The sequence below is a fragment of the Sorex araneus genome, chromosome 3, assembly GCF_027595985.1.
Source record: "Sorex araneus isolate mSorAra2 chromosome 3, mSorAra2.pri, whole genome shotgun sequence".
In the NCBI taxonomy this organism is placed as follows: Eukaryota; Metazoa; Chordata; class Mammalia; order Eulipotyphla; family Soricidae; genus Sorex; species Sorex araneus.
In genome coordinates, this window is record NC_073304.1 from 187,412,304 (window position 1) to 187,431,202 (window position 18,899).

The 18,899-nt window shown below is 43.7% G+C and overlaps 1 protein-coding gene across 1 annotated transcript in view; it reads right to left on the minus strand.

Annotated features, from left to right (window-relative positions):
* The window catches only part of DHX33 (DEAH-box helicase 33), a 29,508-nt gene extending 15,678 nt beyond the window's left edge, over nucleotides 1-13,830 (minus strand). Inside the window, 7 exon segments of the mRNA XM_004604945.3 lie at nucleotides 949-1,060; nucleotides 2,396-2,581; nucleotides 7,731-7,901; nucleotides 8,084-8,311; nucleotides 8,983-9,143; nucleotides 13,462-13,662; nucleotides 13,665-13,830. Coding sequence (XP_004605002.3) covers nucleotides 949-1,060; nucleotides 2,396-2,581; nucleotides 7,731-7,901; nucleotides 8,084-8,311; nucleotides 8,983-9,143; nucleotides 13,462-13,662; nucleotides 13,665-13,704 — 1,099 coding nt within the window. The 5' untranslated portion in view covers nucleotides 13,705-13,830.
* Nucleotides 13,831-18,899: the final 5,069 nt, after the last annotated feature.

Genomic DNA, 18,899 nt, shown 5'->3' on the forward strand with positions numbered 1-18,899 from the left:
GCTAAATGAGAAGTTCAAAATCAGACAGCTGTATAGTAAAACAAGGCTTACAATGAATACTCTGTGAGATGTTATTAAAAGCAGAACAATCTCTCGCCTATAGCATGGGGCCAGCAGAGTTGATCTCAGAGGCCATGGCTTAGATCATAGGGCAATAACCACTCCACTTTTCCCAACACTGAGATGTTTCCTCAGAACTATTTTTTTTTTTTTGGCTTTTTGGGTCACACCCAGCAATGCTCAGGGGCTACTCCTGGCTTTGCATCAGGAATTACTCCTGGCGGTGCTCAGGGGACCATATGGGATGCTGGGAATCAAACCGGGACTGGCCGTGTGCAAGCAAATGCTCTACCCACTGTGCTATCACACCATCCCCGCCTCAGAACTTTTTATGCTAAAATGAGAGTCAATAAGCTAGGATGGATGGTCACCCTGTCAATCAGTGACTTACAAATTCATCCCTGGTACACTATGCCTGCTCTCCTAACTATTTAAAAGAGATAAAATGTGTTGTTACTCCTAGGAATAAGTGAGATTTTCCTGATAAAGGAGTTTTGTGTCAGGAACTGAAGGACTAAACCTTCTCCATGTTTTTATCACCAAGAGATACACAAGTCAAAGTCAACAATCCTGAGTGCTCAGGAGTGCATTAAACATATCTCGGAGAATCATTTCAGCTGCCTCAGATCCTTTGTAGAATAAAGCAAGGTATAAAACATAAAACATGCATGTAAAGAACCTCAATCAAGTCTCCCTCTATAAATCCTCAGGAAACAGCATCTCACTCTAGTCTAGGGGCCATTTCTTTCATACAATGTGAAAAGGAAGATTGAATATGATTTTTATATTATGTAATTACATAATTACATAATTATATAATTGTATAAATTATATAATATTTTTATTATCAAAATTAAAAAAAGACATTTATGAGCTACAAATTCTCACCAGGGTTATACTTCTTTGCTTTAACCATGCCCGTGTCAACTACATATTTTATTCCTGTAACAGTTATGGAGGTTTCAGCGATGTTAGTTGAAATGATGACTTTGCGATAGCCCTAGAAGAAGGAAGAAAACCAAAACCCGTATAATGCACATGATTCAGAAGTTTTAAAAACATATTCCTTACCATTAATTTCCACAATTCAAGAAAGATAATTTTTGGGTTGGAGAGTACAGCGGGTATGGCACTTGCTTTTCACAGCAGACCCAGGTTCAGTCCCCTACATCCCATGTGGTTCCCCACCCTCAGCACTGCCAGATGTGGCCCCCCCAAAAATAAAAAAGATAAAAAGATGACTTTGTTATTGAGTTGCTAATATTGATGGTTGGTCTTTATTTTTTTAATTTTTTGTTCTGGGGCCACACCTGGCAGTGCTCAGGGCTTACTTCTGACTGTACTAAGGGATCACTCCTGGTAATCAGGGGTCTGCATGGGGTTCTGAAGATCAAACCCAGGTCAGATGCCAAGGCAAACACTCAAACACTTACCTACTATGGCTCTAGACCCAGACGGTTGGTCTTTAAAGTGAGTGAGGTGAGGTAGAGTATGGGAAAAGCAGCTATTCCAGTCCTTGTGTGTGTGTGTGTGTGGGGGGGGGCGGTGAAGTAGAGAGTATGGGAAAAGGAGCTATTCCAGTCCCTTTGTGTGTGTGTGTGTGTGTGTGTGTGTGTGTGTGTGTGTGTGTGTGTGTGTGTTTGGTGCCTGGGATCAAATCCTGTGCCTCACATATGCAATGCAAGTGTGAGTCAAGCGTGCTCTACCACTGAGCTACATCCCATTTAGTATTACAACTTTTTTGAGACAATGGGATATAGAATAGGCACAAGATTTAGAGACAGAAATTGGTTAAAGTTCTGGTCCTGTCTGTTACTTACTACATGACCCTTGAGCAACTGTTATTTTACTTTTTAGGGGACCAACATTTACAAAATAAAACCAGCACCTACCCTGCCAATTCTTAAAATGAGAGACAACACATATTAAGAGAAACTGGTGTAGTGCCTGGCACAGCAAGGATACCTACTAACTGGTATTATTGGCTTATTTACATAAGACCTTAGAAATACTACTCATTGACTTTTCAGCTTTTGCATTTTACTCTCTCTATTCCCCTAACCACTATTTACCTATTCTTACTATGGGAAGTTTATTTGTAGCTACACATAACAGTAATACTGGTGCCCGCTCAAGCAAATTGATGAACAATGGGACAACAGTGCTACAGTGCTACACATAATATTTCAGCTGTTTTTTAGTCAGTACATCTGGTAATTGAGCACTCTGTCCCATACACATTATATGGAGTCCAGTAATGGGCATTTTAAGTGCCACTGACAGGTCCTTTGAGGTTCCCAGGGACAGAGATGGACAGGCGAGCTGCTGCACACACCTTTGGGGCCACCTGAAAGACACGGAGCTGTTGTGCGTAAGGCAGGGAAGCATAGAGAGGAAGAACCAGCATTGAGGGGCAGCCATCTGGCAGGTGCTTTGCAATGTCCCGGCATGTCTTGCTCATTGCTTCTATCTCCTCCTGACCGGTAAGGAACACCAGGATATCCTGAGAAGAAGGAGCTTCCTATAAAAATGGTGAAGTGTGATTAGGAAAAATTGACAGGTTGCACAAAACAAAACAATGGTCACTGATGATTCCCCAGTGTTCTTTTTCTTTCTTTCCTCTTTTTATTTTGGAGGGGTTAGGGAATTGAGGCAGTAGCATTACTCAGGGTGCTCAGGGGACTCAGGGACCTTCCTTACACAGTGCTCTGGGGTCACTCCCAGTGACCAGTTTGGGCTACACCAGGCAGTACTCAGGGCTACGTCTGGTTTGTTGCGGCAAAGCTGTGCCCAGCTATACTCTCCAGAGACCATACAGTCCTGGGATTGAACCCAGGCCTCCTGCAAGCAAAGCATGTACTTTAAAGACAGACCTCTGAGCTATCTTCCTGGCCCCCAGTGTTATTTTCCTTACCTGCTAAGTGCAGAGACGCACATGTACCTATGTCATCTTTGGAAGAATAGCCTTATCAATAATACATAACATACAGCTCACCTGAGTTAGTCAATATGGTTTTTATTACTACTTCTTTTGATTTTTGTGTGTGACTAAGGTGTAGGGAATTGAATCCAGGTCTCCCACATGCAATCACCACGTACTCACCCACTGAACTCTCTCTCCAGCTCTAGTCAGTTATGTTCACTTTTTTTATGTTAACAAAAAAAATTTTGTTTTTGGGACACACCAAGTAGTACTCAGGGCTTTCTCCTGGCTGTACGCTGAGAAATCACTTCTGGCAGGGCTCGGAGGACCATATGGGGTACAAGGGATCAAACCTGGTCAGTCACAAGGAAGGCAAGGACCCTACCTACTGCACTATATCTCCAGCCCCAAGTCAGTTATAAGCCCTAAACAATTAAGGGTTGGAGAAATAGTACAGAGGCTAAGGTGCATACGCCAATCCTAGTTATATGCCCAGCACCATGTATGGTCCCCCAAGTACCATAATACAGGGGGTGGGGTGTTTGATTTGCACATAACCTACCTGGGTTCGATCCCCAGCATCCTATATGGTCCCCCAAGCACTGCCAGGAATAATTTCTGAGAGCAAAGACAGCAGTAGCCCCTGCACATTGCTGGGTGTGACCCCAAGAATGATAAATAAATAGCAATTAAGCAGAGCCGGGGAGATCTCTCAAAGGGCTAGAGCACATGCTTTGCATGCAGATGCCTGCCTTTAATTCTGAGCACAAGCATGGCTCCTTGAGCACCACAAGGAGTGACCCCAGAGTTTATGAAGGGAGTAAACCCTAAATATTGCTACTGCCCCCAATAAACAATTAGTGTCAGAGAGATGGCTCATGTAATAGATCAAAAGTCTTGCATGTGTGAGACACTAGGTTCAATCCTTAGCACTATATGTCCCCCTGGTGAGTTCCCAAAACAATAATATAAATACCAATTAAGGAAATTTTGTTTGTTCATCTGTTTTTGGATGACTTCAGATGGTGTGCTCACTCCAGATGGTGCTCAGGGGACTATGCAGTGCCAAGGATTGAAGCTGGGCCTCCTGCATGCAAAACATCTCAGTCTATTGAGCTATTTCTCTGGCCTTGACTACAAAACTTTTGAATAAAATTCACCAATCTACTTTTGTAACAAGAAAATATAAAAAACACAACCAGGAATACAAAAATATCCACACGGAGCTTCCTTTTCCATAATTTCAAATTATCAACATTTTTTCATAATTTCAATTTAGAGTTTCTAATTTCATAATTATCTTGAAAGATGAAGCTGCTGTAACAAGACAGATGGGGCTAGAGGGATAACACAGCAAGAAGGGTGTTTGCCTTGTAGGTAGTGGACCCAGGTTTGATCCCTAGCATCCCATATGGTTCCCCCACTTGTGCCAGATGTGATCTAAAATAAGAGACAACTTGAAGAAATCCTGATTCACAGAAATAGCTAGAGATCATCATGCGGGAAAAGGAGATCTTTTTTTTTTTTTTTACAGTTACAGATTTATACATTTTTGTGCTCGTGTTTCTCCCTTACAAAGTTTGATAACCCATCCCTTCACCAGTGCCCGTTCTCCACCACCAGCAAACCCAACATCCCTCCCCCCTCCACAGTCCCGTCTCCCCCCACCCCACACTGCCACTATGGCAGGGTATTCCCCTTTGTTCTCTCTCTCTGATTAGATGTTGTGGTTTGCAATAAAGGTGTTGAGTGGCCATTGTGTTCAGTCTCTAGTCTATATTCGGCCCGCATCATCAGGAAAAGGAGATCTTATTAAATGATGCATTCAAAAGTACTTTCAGGCTGGATAGTACAATGGGTGGGGTGCTTGCCTTGCATGTATATGCCTTACATAGAACTCAAGTTCAATCCCTGGCATTCCAAATGGCCCCCTAAGCTCCACCAAGAGTAATCTTGAGCACACAGACAGGAGTAAGCCCACCACACACTTTCATGTGCAAAAAATACATGTGATTAGAGTATCTGAGACTCAGAGGTTAACTGGATTCTTCATTTTACAAGACATAGGTCCAGTGGCAATGAACCGAACAAGCAGTGACAGTGAACTAGAAGACCCCTCCTTGACTAAGGTGCCCTAATGAGCACCTAGGTGAGAGGGGACTCCTACAGTTTTAGAAGTGTGCTGGAAGTAGAACTGTAACCCAGTTGGTAGAACTTTACAAGAATGAAACATCCAACACCATCAAAAAATGAAGAGAAGGAATGAACAGAAATTTCCTAAGGAAGAAATTCAAATAGCCAAAAGGCACATGAAAAAATGCTCTTCACCCCGGGCTGGAGCAATAGCACAGCGGGTAGGGCGCTTGCCTTGCATGCAGCCGACCCAGGCTGACCCAGGTTCAATTCCCAGCATCCCATATGGTCCCCTGAGCACCACCGCCAAGAGTAATTCCTGAGTGCAGAGCCAGGAATAACCCCTGTGCATCGCCAGGTGTGACCCAAAAAGAAAAAAAAAATGCTCTTCACCCCTGATCATCAGGGAGATGCAAATCAAAACAAAAAGATATCATCTCACATTACAGAGACTGGCACACAGTCTGGCACACAGCACACGGTGCTGGAGTGGATGCGTGGAGAAAGGGTCTCTCATTCACTGCTCATCAGTTGGAAAGCCAACTGGTCCAGCCTTTTTGAAAACAATGTGAATATTCCTCAAAAAAACTAAAAATTAAGCTCCCATTTGACCCAGAAATACCACTATTGGGAATATACCCTTGGGGACCAAAAACATACAGCAGGAACACCATCTTCACCTCTATGTTCATTGCAGCACTATTCATAATAGTCAGGATCTGGCTACTTGAGTGCCTGAGAACAGACGAATGGATAAAGAAACTATGGCACATCTACATAATGGAACACTATGCAGCTGTTAGGAAAAATGAAGTCATGAAATCTGCCTATAAATGGATGGGCATGGAGAGTATCATGCTGAGTGAAATGAGTCAGAAGAGAGAGATAGAAAGACAGCATTTATTTGTGGTATATAAAAAATATAGTAGAAGACTAATATCCACGGCCAGGGAAAATGGGCTAGGAGGACTGGTCAGTGGTTAGAACAAACGACAACTGTAGGTAAAGGGCGGAGAGTAGGTAAGATAGAGAAGAGACCAGTATGACAATGGTAGCTGTTGAGTGATCACGCTGGACAAGAACTGAGTGTTAAAAGTAGTCAAGGAAATATTCTTGATAACCTTTCAGTACCTATTTGCAAACTACTATGCCCAAAAGGAGAGGGAGAGAAGGAAAGGGAGAGTCAGAGAGACAGAAATAGAATGAAACAGAGAGAGAGAGAGAGAGAAGAAAAGTGCCTGCCATAGAGGCAGGCTGGGGGACGGGGGGTAATGGGAGGGAATCTGGGGACACGGGTACTGGGAAATGTACACTGGTTGGAGGGATGGGTGTTGGAACACTGTATGACTGAAACCTAATCGTGAGCAGCTTTATAAGGGTCTATCTCACAGTGATTCAATTAAAAAAAAGAAAGCAGATGGGTCCATCAGTACAGTGCTCCTCAGGCCCATGGTGTTTGGAGACCATGCAGAATTAGGACTTAATTTGGGCTTTTACACTTGTAAAATATACAGCTATATATGCATTGTGGGGCTGGGGAGATAGTACAATACATAAGGTGCTTCCACGCGGCCAAGCTGGGTTCTATCCTCAGCATCCCATATGGTCCCCCAAGCCCACTGGGAGTGATTCCTGAGTGAAGAGCCAAGAGTAACCCTAGGCAACAACAGCTGAGACCCCTTTTAAAAGTTTAGTATGTGTTGTACTGGTTGCAATATAAAATGTGCTTCTTAGAACTTGAGTGATAGTACAGAGAATAAGTACAGATAGTACAGAGAATATCAAGAATACCAATATTCTTGATAACCTTTTAGTACCTATTTGCAAACTACTATGCCCAAAAGGAGAGGGAGAGAAGGAAAGGGAGAGTCAGAGAGACAGACAGAAATAGAATGAAACAGAGAGAGAGAGAGAGAGAGAGAGAGAGAGAGAGAGAGAGAGAGAGAGAGAGAGAGAGAGAGAAGAAAAGTGCCTGCCATAGAGGCAGGCTTGCCCTGCACCTGGCTAATCTGAGTTCCTCAAGCTCCGCCAGAATTGATCCCTGACTGTAGAGCCAGGAATAATCCCAGACACCACCAAATGTCTGCCCCCCACATTTCCTCCCTCCCCGCCAAAAAAGCATGCTTCATTATGGGTTTTACAGTCAAAAAATTGCAAGCCATGTTGTAACATACATAGGGGATTTGTTTGGCTTAGTTGAGGCTAGACATGGTTCAATTATTTCTCTTTTTTTCTTTTGTTTTTTCAGTGCCACACCTGTAATACTTGGGACGACTCCCAGCTCAATGCCAGAGATGAGGGGCACTCCCAGAAGTGCTTAGGGGACCACGGAGTGCAAGTGATTCCACCTGAGATTGTAATCATGTAATCATTCCACCTGAGGTTGTAATACATGCACTCCAACCCTGTGAGTCATCTCCCTGGCTGTTTCTTTTTTTTTTAGAGAAATAAGAGATATTGTAATTAAGGATTAAAAACTTGGGCATGGTTAATGAACTTATACCAAATATCCTACAAAGTCATTTCAAAGAGTAGTTTTTCTTTTCAGAGTGAAATATTCTACCAACAGAAATGTAAAATTAACTTTTTCATGCATTTGCACCCCGTTCCATACCTGGTGGATCTGGAAGACTGAAACAAGTGCGGCGTGCAGGTAATCATGCTGAGGTTGTTTAGTGTAAAAAACCTGGATTGGATACTGCCGACCCTCCAGGTAGAGTACAGGGGCACCATTGAAATACTGAGAGAACAGGTCTACATCCATCGTAGCTGACATCACAATTATCTAGATAAAGATATGAGAAAGATGGGAAACAACACTTGTGACAGCCTTATGCTGCTCTCCAGTCCTAAAAGCATAGGAGGAGGCCTGTATTACTCCCATCCCAGTAATCTTTCTTCATCGTTCTAAAACAGAATGGGTGAAGAAGGAAACTGAGGAGGAAGCACAAGTCTGGCTCTACCTACTTTGAGGGGCAGCTTCCCCAGTTCCTTTCGCCTCTTCTGTGCAGCTTTCACCACACCAAAGAGCACATCTGTATGGATTGTCCGTTCATGGGCTTCATCTAAAATGACACAGCTGTACTTCCGAAGCAAGGAGTCTGAAATTGCTTCACGAAGAAGCATGCCATCTGTCAGGAACTTGATCCTGGTATCTTCTGAGGTGACATCATCAAAGCGTACCGTATAGCCAACCTTTGAGAAGAAATCATTCATTCATCACATGCTTGCTGCACATCTACTAAGTATCCTGCACCACACCAGGCACTTGGATTATCAGTAGGAACAAGACCAATACTGATGCTGATCTGTTCTCTCAGAAACATGCAGTCTAGTGGTCAATGACATGTCACTTTAGCTGCAATTAAGATAAGCATAACAAAGAATATGAAAACTAGCATCAGAATGTGTTTGAAGCCTTAGGTCTGATCCCAAGGTCCAGAACAAAACAAGAACAATTAGTAATTAGTCTCCTAATCCCAACTAATAGTCAGTGAAGCAATGTACATACATGAAAAGAAGTCCACGGTTTGGCTTTTTTTCTTTTCTTTTCTTTCTTTCTTTCTTTTTTTTTTTTATTGTTAGGCCACACCTAGCAATGCTCAAGGATCACTCCTTGCAAGCCTAGGGGACCATATGGAGTGTGGGGGGGATAGAATTAAGGTCAGCCACAGGCAAGACAAGTGCCCTACCCACTGTACTGTATCTCTGGCCTGTCCAAGATGTTTTTTATGTGAACTGAAAAACACAAATGCTAATGAATCATATACAGTACTGGGTGTGGCCCAAAACAAACAAAACAAAGTAGGGGGCAGGGTGTGCAGGTGTGGGGAAAAGAAATGTTAGCAAATAAGGAAATTACGTACCAGCTTCCCTAGTTCAGTTCTTTTCTCATCTGAGACTCTAGTAGCTAGAGAGATGGCAGCTACTCGACGAGGCTGGGTCACAGCAATGATGCCCTGGCGGCTAATGCCTCCTTCGTAGAGGTACTGAGGGAGCTGAGTCGTCTTCCCAGAGCCAGTTTCACCTAGAAAAGAAAAGTCTCATTTAAATGCAAACTGAAACACATTTCTTTTTTTTTTTTTTTGCTTTTTTTTTTTGGGTCACACCTGGCGATGCACAGGGGTTACTCCTGGCTCTGCACTCAGGAATTACCCCTGGCCGTGCTCAGGGGACCATATGGGATGCTGGGATTTGAACCTGGGTCGGCCGCGTGCAAGGCAAACGCCCTACCCACTGTGCTATCTCTCCAGCCCCAAAACTGAAACACATTTCACCAGATAAAAACCAGAAGGAAGGGAACCAGGGAGATGTCTCAAAGGGTTGATACACATGCTTTGCAGAAATTCAATCCCTGGAACCACATGGTCACCTGAATAACACTCACAGTAACCCCTCTCCCTGCCCCACAGAAGAAAAGCCAGAGGAAAGGATAAGCTGAGAGAGCCACAGAGAAATAGATAGTAATGGTATCTACTACTGGTGAAAGGTCAACAGGAATTGTTTCTCAAAAGGCCAGATTTTTTATTAGAAAACTTTTAAAATCCTTGTTCCTTTTGGAGGAATTTATTCCAAAGGAAATTGTAAGGATGTATATAGCTTCAGAGATGTTTTATTGGGTAAGGCATGTGGCTTAGTGGCATAGCATGCATCCTGCAAGTATGACCCCTGGGTTTGATCCACAGAAAACACACACTTTATTTAACTTTGCTCCTAAAAGCAAAAAATTAGAAACAATGTTCATGTTCAACAGTAGGTTGTAAAAACATAAAATTAAAGTAATTGGGGCTAGAGCAATAGCACAGTGGGTAGGGCATTTGCCTTGCATGTAGCCGATCTGGGTTCGATTCTCAGCATCTCATATGGTCCCCTGAGCACCTCCAGGGGTAATTCCCGAGTGCAGAGCCAGGAGTAACCCCTGTGCATCGCCGGATGTGGCCCAAAAAGCAAAATATATATATACATATATCATACTTTGCAAAAGCACAAAAGCATTAATGAGACTTATTTGTTCTGACATGAAGAATCTTCAGTTTACATACTGTGGCCATAAGAAATGCCTCACCAGACCCAAGTAATAGTACAAAAGACAGGGCACTTTTTTGCCTTGCATATGGCCGACAACCCCAGCACCACATAAGATGGTTCCCCAAGCCCTGCCAGGGGTGATTCCTGAGGATCACTAAGTGCAGCCTGAAACAAAACAAACACCTCACTCCTCACCCCCCCAAAAAGTTCTTCACTATTCTCTACATTCTCTAGCCATTCTCTCTCTCTATCCATTTTTTTTAATTGAATAACTGTGAGCTACAGTTACAACACTTTCATGTTTGAGTTTCAGTTATACAATGATCCAATACTCATCTCTCCACCAGTGTACATTTTCCACCACCAATGTCCCCAGTATCCTCCCCTTGCCCCCCCCATTCCACCTCTCTCCCTGCCTCTATGGCAGATAACTGCCCACTTTCTCTCTCTACTTATGGGTATTATGGTTTGCAATACACATTACAGATAATGAGAGACCATCATTTTTGTCCTCTACTTTCAGCACACATCTCCCATCCTAAGCAATTCCTCCAATCATCATTGACTTAGTGATCCCTTCGCTAGCCAGCTGCCTTCTTCCCCTGCTCAAAAGGAAAGCTTCCAACCATGGAGTAATCTTTCTGGCCCTTGTCTCTATTGTCCTTGGATGCTAGTCTCATTATGATATTTTATATTCCACAAATGAGTGCAGTCATTCTATGTCTGTCCTTTTCTTTCTGACTCATTTCACTTAGCATCTCCATGTCAATCCATTTATATGCAAATTTCATGACTTCATCTTTCCTAACAGCTGCATAGTATTCCATTGTGTAGATGTGCCACAGTTTCTTTATCTATTCATCTCTTCTTGGGCACTCAGGTTGTTTCCAGATCTTGGCTATAATGAACAGTGCTGCAATGAACAGATGAGTGCAGATGTCATTTCTACTGTGCTTTTTTGCACTGTCAGGATATATTCCCATAAGTGGTATTGCTGGGGCAAATAGGAGCTCAATTTTCAGTTTTTTGAGAAACGTCCATATTGTTTTCCAAAAAGGTTGGATGAGTCGGCATTCCTACCAACAATGAAGGAGAGTCCCATTCTCCCCACATCCATGCCAACACCAATTGCTTTTGTTCTTTTGGATGTGTGCCAGTCTTTGTGGTGTGAGATGGTATCTCATTGTTGTTTTGATCTGCATCTCCCTGATGATTAGTGATGGAGAGCAGTTTTTCCATGTCTTTTAGCCAGATTTCTTCTTTGAGGAAGTTTCTGTTCATTTCGTCACCCGATTTTCTGATGCGATTGGATGTTTTCTTCTAGTAGAGTTCAACCAGTGCCTTGTATATCCTTGATATTAGCCCCTTATCAAAAGGGTATTTGGTGAATATCCTTTCCCATTCCATAGGCTCTCTTTATATCCTGGCTGCTGTTTCTTTTGAGGTGCAGCAGCTTCTGAGTTAAAGACAGTCCCATTTACTTATCTCTGCTTCCACTTGTTTGGTTAGTTACGTTTCCTCTTTGAAGATACCTTTAGCTTCAATGTCGTGGAAGGTTTTGCAGGCTTTTTCTTCAATGTACCTCATAGATCGTGGTCTGATATGAAATGCTTGCTCTCATGTTGGCTGCCTGGCAAACTCTATAGGATGAGTTAGATCTCCTTTGTGGCTGCACTAGAGGCCACCTCTGCACTCATCAGTGTCTTTTTCATTGCTCTTCCAGCATTCACAAGCCTGCTTTGTGCAAAGATATTTAAATCCTGGTGGGCAGAGATCTGCCTATTGCTTCCATATACTTAAGCCTTGTGCATAGTGATCACCCTATGTCATCTTCTACCTACCTTCTGTGGGTTTCTTTAATACTACTTAATTAGTACAAAGAACTAAGTAAATCTGAACATCCTTTCCCTCCCTTGCTGCCACTACACCTCTCTCACCAAGAAATCCTGACTGCTCATTATTCTTGACCTGGACTAAAAATCTGCTCTTCTGCATTTGTCCCACTGAATCCACCTGGCAAAACCCCAAATTTGGATCAATGTCTCCCTACACGTCTTTTCCTCTTCACCTATTTTGTAGAATCAAAATAACCCAATTGTGCAGTGAGGACAACAATGTCCCTGATCATCAGTGCCACTATCAATCCACAATCTTCCGTTTGCAGTCCATCATGTGTTTCCATTCTCCCCAGGGGCCTCTCAAAAGCCCTACAACTCCTATATCAGCAAAGCTCCTGCATCATTTTCACAGAGAAGAACAAATTCCGTGTTCTCTCTCTACCTCTCCCAACAAGGTTTTGGACAGGTATGCTCATTTTACCTCCTACCTCCTGTGACAGCCTCTAGGTTATTCTTTCTATTCCAGACCAACTCTGCCCTAAGATTTTGTTACCCAGAGTCCCTTCCCCCACACTCTATTACTGTCTGCTTTCCATATTCAGTCTCCTCCAGTAATTTCCTTCTACCAATGAGTACCTTTAAGTTTCTCTCAGTCCCTCCTTTTCCCCCTGTTCCGAATGCCTTCATTTATCTCTCTCTCATTTACTCTTCAGCACAGCCACAGATCAGCTCTTACCCTCCACAGTTCTGCTTAGTTGGGAGCCACACTCAATACCTTTCATCCAAGTGGATATTTTGGGATCCTTGTATTAGGAAACCATATTGATATATTTGCTCACTCCCTTCTTTCCCTTCGTCTAACAACTCCCCCTAGGATTTCTCTTTGGGAGCTCATCCTCTCTGACCATCAGGAGAGTTCATACTTAAATGCTGAGGATCAAAGCTCCCTGCTTTGATCAACCCACAATTACGCCTCTTAATTAATGCACCAAAAACTGTTATTTCTAAGAGGCTAGTTTGGCTACAGAGCGCTTGCTTTGCATATAAAAAAGGGTTTGATCCCTGGTACTGCAAACAAAAATAAAGCTGCAATGCAAAAATTACTACTTCTAGGTGAACAAATAGTTTCTCGTTAGCACTCCCATGTATGAGGCATCTCTCCCGGATCAAGCAGTCCCCTCAGGGTAGCATGTCCTGCGGGGGCAACTTCCCACGCGGCCTTCTCCCAAAAGCTCAGATCCATTCTTCTAATCTGCCAAAGCCCCGGATCCCCCTTTGCTCTTTCAAAGGGAAGATGAGTCTTCGCCTAAGACACCGTGCTGCCACTAGCCTGGGAGCCACTGTACCCTACTTTTCCCCACGGCTGGCATAAGAGAAAAGGCGGGCAGGTTTGTCGCAGGGTGAGAAGCATCAAAGAAAAACTGTTCTCTCGGACACAGGAACGGGGGCAAGAAAGGATCCGCCAGTCCCGCAACTCACCGATGAGGATGGCGCTGTCCAGGTTCCGGAGCTGGACCAACAGTTGCCGCCGCGCCTGGAAGATGGGCAGGCTCCGGCGCTGCTGCTCCACGGCCTCGGGATGGGCCAGCGGTGCCTGCTGCCTCCGGCTCCCGCCGCCGCCGCCGCCCGCTGCCAGCAGCATCACCACCCGCTTGCCGGGAGCGCAAGACCCGGAGCGCCTCGGAACCTCTTGGCCAGCGAGAAGCCCGCCTCCTCGGGCATGACGGAAGGACACCGAGAGGCGAGCGCGAGGACAGGCAGCTCCTGCCGCTCGTGGGAGCGGACAGCTAGCGGGCACCGCCCCTTCCCGCCACGTGCTGACGACTCCGGGCGACCACTGATGACATCTCCGCCGCCGTCGGCTTCCAGGGAAGCGGCTCCTCCTCCCAGCATGCACCAGGTGAAAGGTTTTTCACTTCCTGGGGGCGGGGCCAGCAGGCTGAGATCCAGCGGGGAAAAGGGTCCGAGCAACAACTCTAGGAGAGTAGGAGTAAGGTTCCCGAACACTTCGGATAATCAAGACACTCTTCTTTTTTTTTTCTTTTTGGGTCACACCCGGCGATGAACAGGGGTTATTCCTGGCTCATGCACTCAGGAATTACTCCTGGCGGTGCTCAGGAACCATATGGGATGCTGGGAATAGAACCCGGGTCGGCCACGTGCAAGGCAAACACCCTACCCTCTGTGCTATCGCTCCAGCCCCCAAGACACTCTTCTTTACAGTTTTCATTTCTTTCCAGCAAAATTACAAAAGTTTCTCCTGTCTGTAAGTCTGCTGGCCCTTTAAGGACAATGCTTAATTCGCTCACAAATTTTGATACTTAGACATGAAACAAGTCTCAAACAATTTATGTTGTGGGGTACTATCTCAGGGACGTAGGCAGACCCTGGAATGTGTCCTGAGAATGATGCTGAAACGTAAACCAATAAATGCAAAGGCATGAAGGCCTTTGAAATACAGTGCCCAACTGAGATGCAAAATTCTAGGCTTAGAACATGGTTGTACCCCCTGGATGGAGCCCATTCAGCAGTACAGAAGCAAAGGCCATGCTAAGTATCAAAATAAGAGGAGCGGCCTGAGTGATGGTACAGAGGGTAGAGCATTTGCCCTGAATGTGGCCCACCGGGGTTTGCTCCCCCAGGAATCCAGTACTGCCAGTGATCCCTGAAGGCAGAGCCAGGAGTAGTAAGCCCTGAGCACTGCCAGGTGTGCCCCCCTCCCCCACCCCAAGAAAACAACCCACTAAAGATCCCAAGCTTTATCTCTTGACAACAATCCTAGCAAGACATTTCTCTCTCTCTCTCTCTCTCTCTCTCTCTCTCTCTCTCTCTCTCTCTCTCTCTCTCTCTCTCTCTCTCTCTCTCTCTCTCTCTGTGTGTGTGTAGGGACAAAAATGTGTGTATTTGCAAATTCTGGGTAGATTCCCATATCTGCCTAAGCTATGTACTCCTTTCTTTTACTTTATGATACATTTTCCATCTTAGAGCTTTCACCTCAGCTCTACCTAGATATATTCTTGGCCTTCTCTTTTCTGGAGAAGACTGTGTTGTCTCTTGGGCACAAAATTGACTCTTCTATTCTCATATTTCCCAAATAAACTTACCTTATTCATCATTTGTCTCCTTCCTGAAATTCCTTTCAGTAATCAACAGGAGAAAAAAATAGAAGAGTCTAGGACTTTTCCTATAAAGACCAATTCCTCACTTCATCTTGAGTTTCATAGCTCCCTGAAAGACCAGGTGACTGGGATAAGTATTCATGCCATGTAAATCAGGTAAAACTTATAGTTCTATGACTGTCATATGGAGCTGATGAGATGTAAGGTATATGCCTTGCAGGTGCTCAAAACAGACTTTTATCACCCCTAAACCTCCATATCCCCTTTCCTGGTGACCAAGATGGGTAGAGGAAAGTGGTAGGCTCTCTTCTCAAGGCTGCTACCTCTCCTCTCCTTACTTCTCCTAAGTCGCCTGCAATAGTGATACAAATATTATCACAGGGAACTTTTCCGTGGTAATTCCTTAGACCTTCTGAAGCAAAATCGAATTTAGCAACCTATCCATACTCTATAGTTAGTTTTTATTTCTCCAAGCCAAAGGAACACAAAAAAAAAAACTGGTGGGAGAGGCCCAGTTCAGAAGATTCTTAAAAATGTTACCTCCAACCTTATGTCACTTTCTGGGTAGAATCCGTAAGTAATATAGTTGGAACAATAAACATTCTTAGCTTCCTGTCTATTTCTGTGGAATATACCAAAGCAGAGCAGGAGACTTTAGGGTTTAAAAATTTGTGGTTCATTTTCAGCCCTGAGTAGATATTTGACCATAAAATTTAAAAATAGTACCCAATATTACCAGAGCATATTAGATTGTCAGGGGTTTCATTTAATTGTAGAACATTTATACCATTATTTTAATATATTCTTAGGAAGCTAATTATGTTTCCCTGTGTGGTGATGCCCTTTTTGAGAAGGTTAATTTCAATAAACCAAACTATCACTCAATTACTGTCATTCCATTGCCAATCAATTTGTTCGAGCAGGCACCAGTAACATCTCTATTGTGAGACTTGTTACTGTTTTTGGCATATCGAATATGTCAAGGGGAGCTTGCCAGTCTCTGCCTGGGGGTGGGATATTCTTGGTAGCTTGCCGGGCTCTCCGAGAGGGGTGGAGGAATTGAACCTGGGTCAGCTGCGTGCAAGGCAAATGCCCTACCCACTGTGCTACTACTCCAGCCCAAACCAAAACAAACTAATCCACATTTTCTACAATAAGGGGATAAATGGAGTTCTTTTAAGACCCCCCATATTCACTATCTCTTTAATAATTTAAGGGTTTTATTTTTTGTGAGGATGGTTTTCTAAACCCACCACACAGTGCTCAGGGTCTATTTCTGGCTCTATTCTCAGGGCTAATGCTTAGTAGGTCTTGGGGAAACCATATAGTGCCAGGGTTCAAACCTTGGCCTCTTACATGTAGAGCAAACTCTGTCTCTCTGACCCCTAAAAAATTTCATTATACTCTTGTTTTTTTGCTTTTTGGGTCACACCCGGCGATGAATAGAAGTTACTCCTGGCTCTACACTCAGGAATTACTCCTAGCGGTGCTCAGGGGACCATATGGGATGCTGGGAATCGAACCCGGGTTGGCCGAGTGCAAGCAAACACCGTACCTGCTGTGCTATCGTTCCAGCCCCTCATTACATTCTTAAAATTCTGATTCCCAGAAATGCTTGGGGAATCATATGTGGTGCTGGCAATCAAGTTATGGTCAGCTGCATTCAAGGCAAACACTTTACCCACTTGACTATCTCTCCAATTCATCATGTATTTCTTCCCCAGTAAAATTGTTTATGTTCAGGCAGAAGCATGGATAGGCTTCACTCCCTCCTCTGGGTTTTCTCTCTTTTCTAGACCTCTTTTCCTGGAATTTAAATGTTATGGAAAAATGGGCCTGGCATAGGAAAAAATTATTTTTTTAAATGTTTGAATATGGTAGGGTGAACCTCAGTGGGCCATCTCAGAAAGGGGTTCAATAATTCATTTTGGTGCCCACTGGTCTGTCTCATCCTTTTCTTAAAAATGTATTTTCCTGTTCTCATTCTGTAAAACTCCATTAGTTAATGGCATCTCCCAGTCAGCCATCTTATTGCTAATATAGTTCTTTCTAGACCTGTCATCATACTCTTGTACAATTTGGGCAAGTCCAGTCAGGAGTGTGGAATCTATTACGATGATGTGGCCTTAGAAATGTGAGACTTTCAGGTAAGTTGCTCACATGATAGGTTTTCTTTGTCTGGGGAACTGTACCCTTTCTGACCTACCTCTTGCTGACTGCCACTAGCACCAAACCCAATGGTCAGAGAAACAGGATAATTAAGCTGATCAAATGTGTCTATGTGGGACCACGTAATATGTTATTTGTTATATATTGTGCTGTGTGTTTTACATTTTTCTGTAACTCCAAGGGTTAAATAATTATTTCCTTTCTATCTCTTAGCCTTATGTGAAATTTATGTTGTCTTCTGTTATTAATAAAAAGAGAGACAAAAGCAGCACTATCGGTAGGTCTGATGTTCCTAACACTCTAAGAGATTTAAGATGTAACTAAGACAGTTAATATGATGATTATTTCCCTTTGTCTTGTCTTTTATTTAATGAAGGAGTGTGTTTGGGTTCAGAGTGGTGCTCGGGGGCTCTTCCCAGCTCTGCACTCATGTGTTGTATTTAGCGGTGTTAAGAAACTATACAGTGTTGGGTATTTAACTGGGGCCTGCTGCATGTAGGGCAGTGTCTTAACCTTTGTACTATCTCTCTGCTTCCCATCCTTTTGTCCTGTCTTATATGGTGAATAAACTTACAATCTTTTGGATAACTGATACAGTTTATTATTTTGGTGAATAACAATTAAGTTAGAATATTTCTTCTATTTAGGGGGCCGAGTCACTCATGGTCATGCTCCAAGGACCATGTTGGGGTGCCCAGGATTGAAACCTGGTTGGCGAAGTGCAAAGCAGGTGCCCTAACCCCAAACTCTGCACACTTAAAATACATTTTAGGGTTTTCAAAAATGGAACCTCTACTCAAGCCTTGTCACCTCCCAACTGAGTGCGGATTCAGTGGCCATGTCAGTCTTCAGTGCACTGCCCAGTCCCATGAGAAGAGCTGAGGGAGACAATGAGAGTCATCAAGATTAAAAATTTTTCAGTTCATTTTCTAGATCTGAAAGGAGAGGAGAGATATGACGAGAAATTTAAAAGTGGGTCTTTTTCCTTTTTCTTTAGTTTTTTTTTTTGGGGGGGGTCACACCTAATGATGCTCAGGGATTGTTCCTGGCTCTGAACTAATGAACCATTCCTGGAAGTGCTCAGGGGACCATATGAGATGCCAAGGATCAAACCCGGGTCAGCTGTGTGCAAGGCAAACACACTACCCACTGTGCTATCTGGCATCAAAGGGATCTTTTTTCTTGCTTCAGGAGTGGAGGCAGCTCCTGCAGGGCAGTGGTGGCAAGAATCATGCTTTGTCAAAAACAGCCACAGCACTGAGTATGGGCAAATAATAAAATATTTTAATAGGCATAAAATATATTAGGAATATATAATAGAGGCTAGAGAGATAGATAGTACATAGGATAAGGTGCTTGTCTTGACTGCTGAAGACTTAGTTCAACCGCCCCACTGCATATGATTCCCTATACCCTACCAGGAGTGACACAGAAGCAGGAGTAATCCCTGAGCATCTTCTGATGTGGTCCAAATTGCCCTCTCTTCCCAAAAAAGTCTGCATGAACACTTTAGGGAGTGTCAGGTCCTGTCAGTGGCATGAATGTAGCTATCGGGCTGGACTTGAGACCCGCTTTATCTGCTTATTGTCAGAATTGATTTAGGGAGTGGTGGTTCTCAAGCTGAACCAC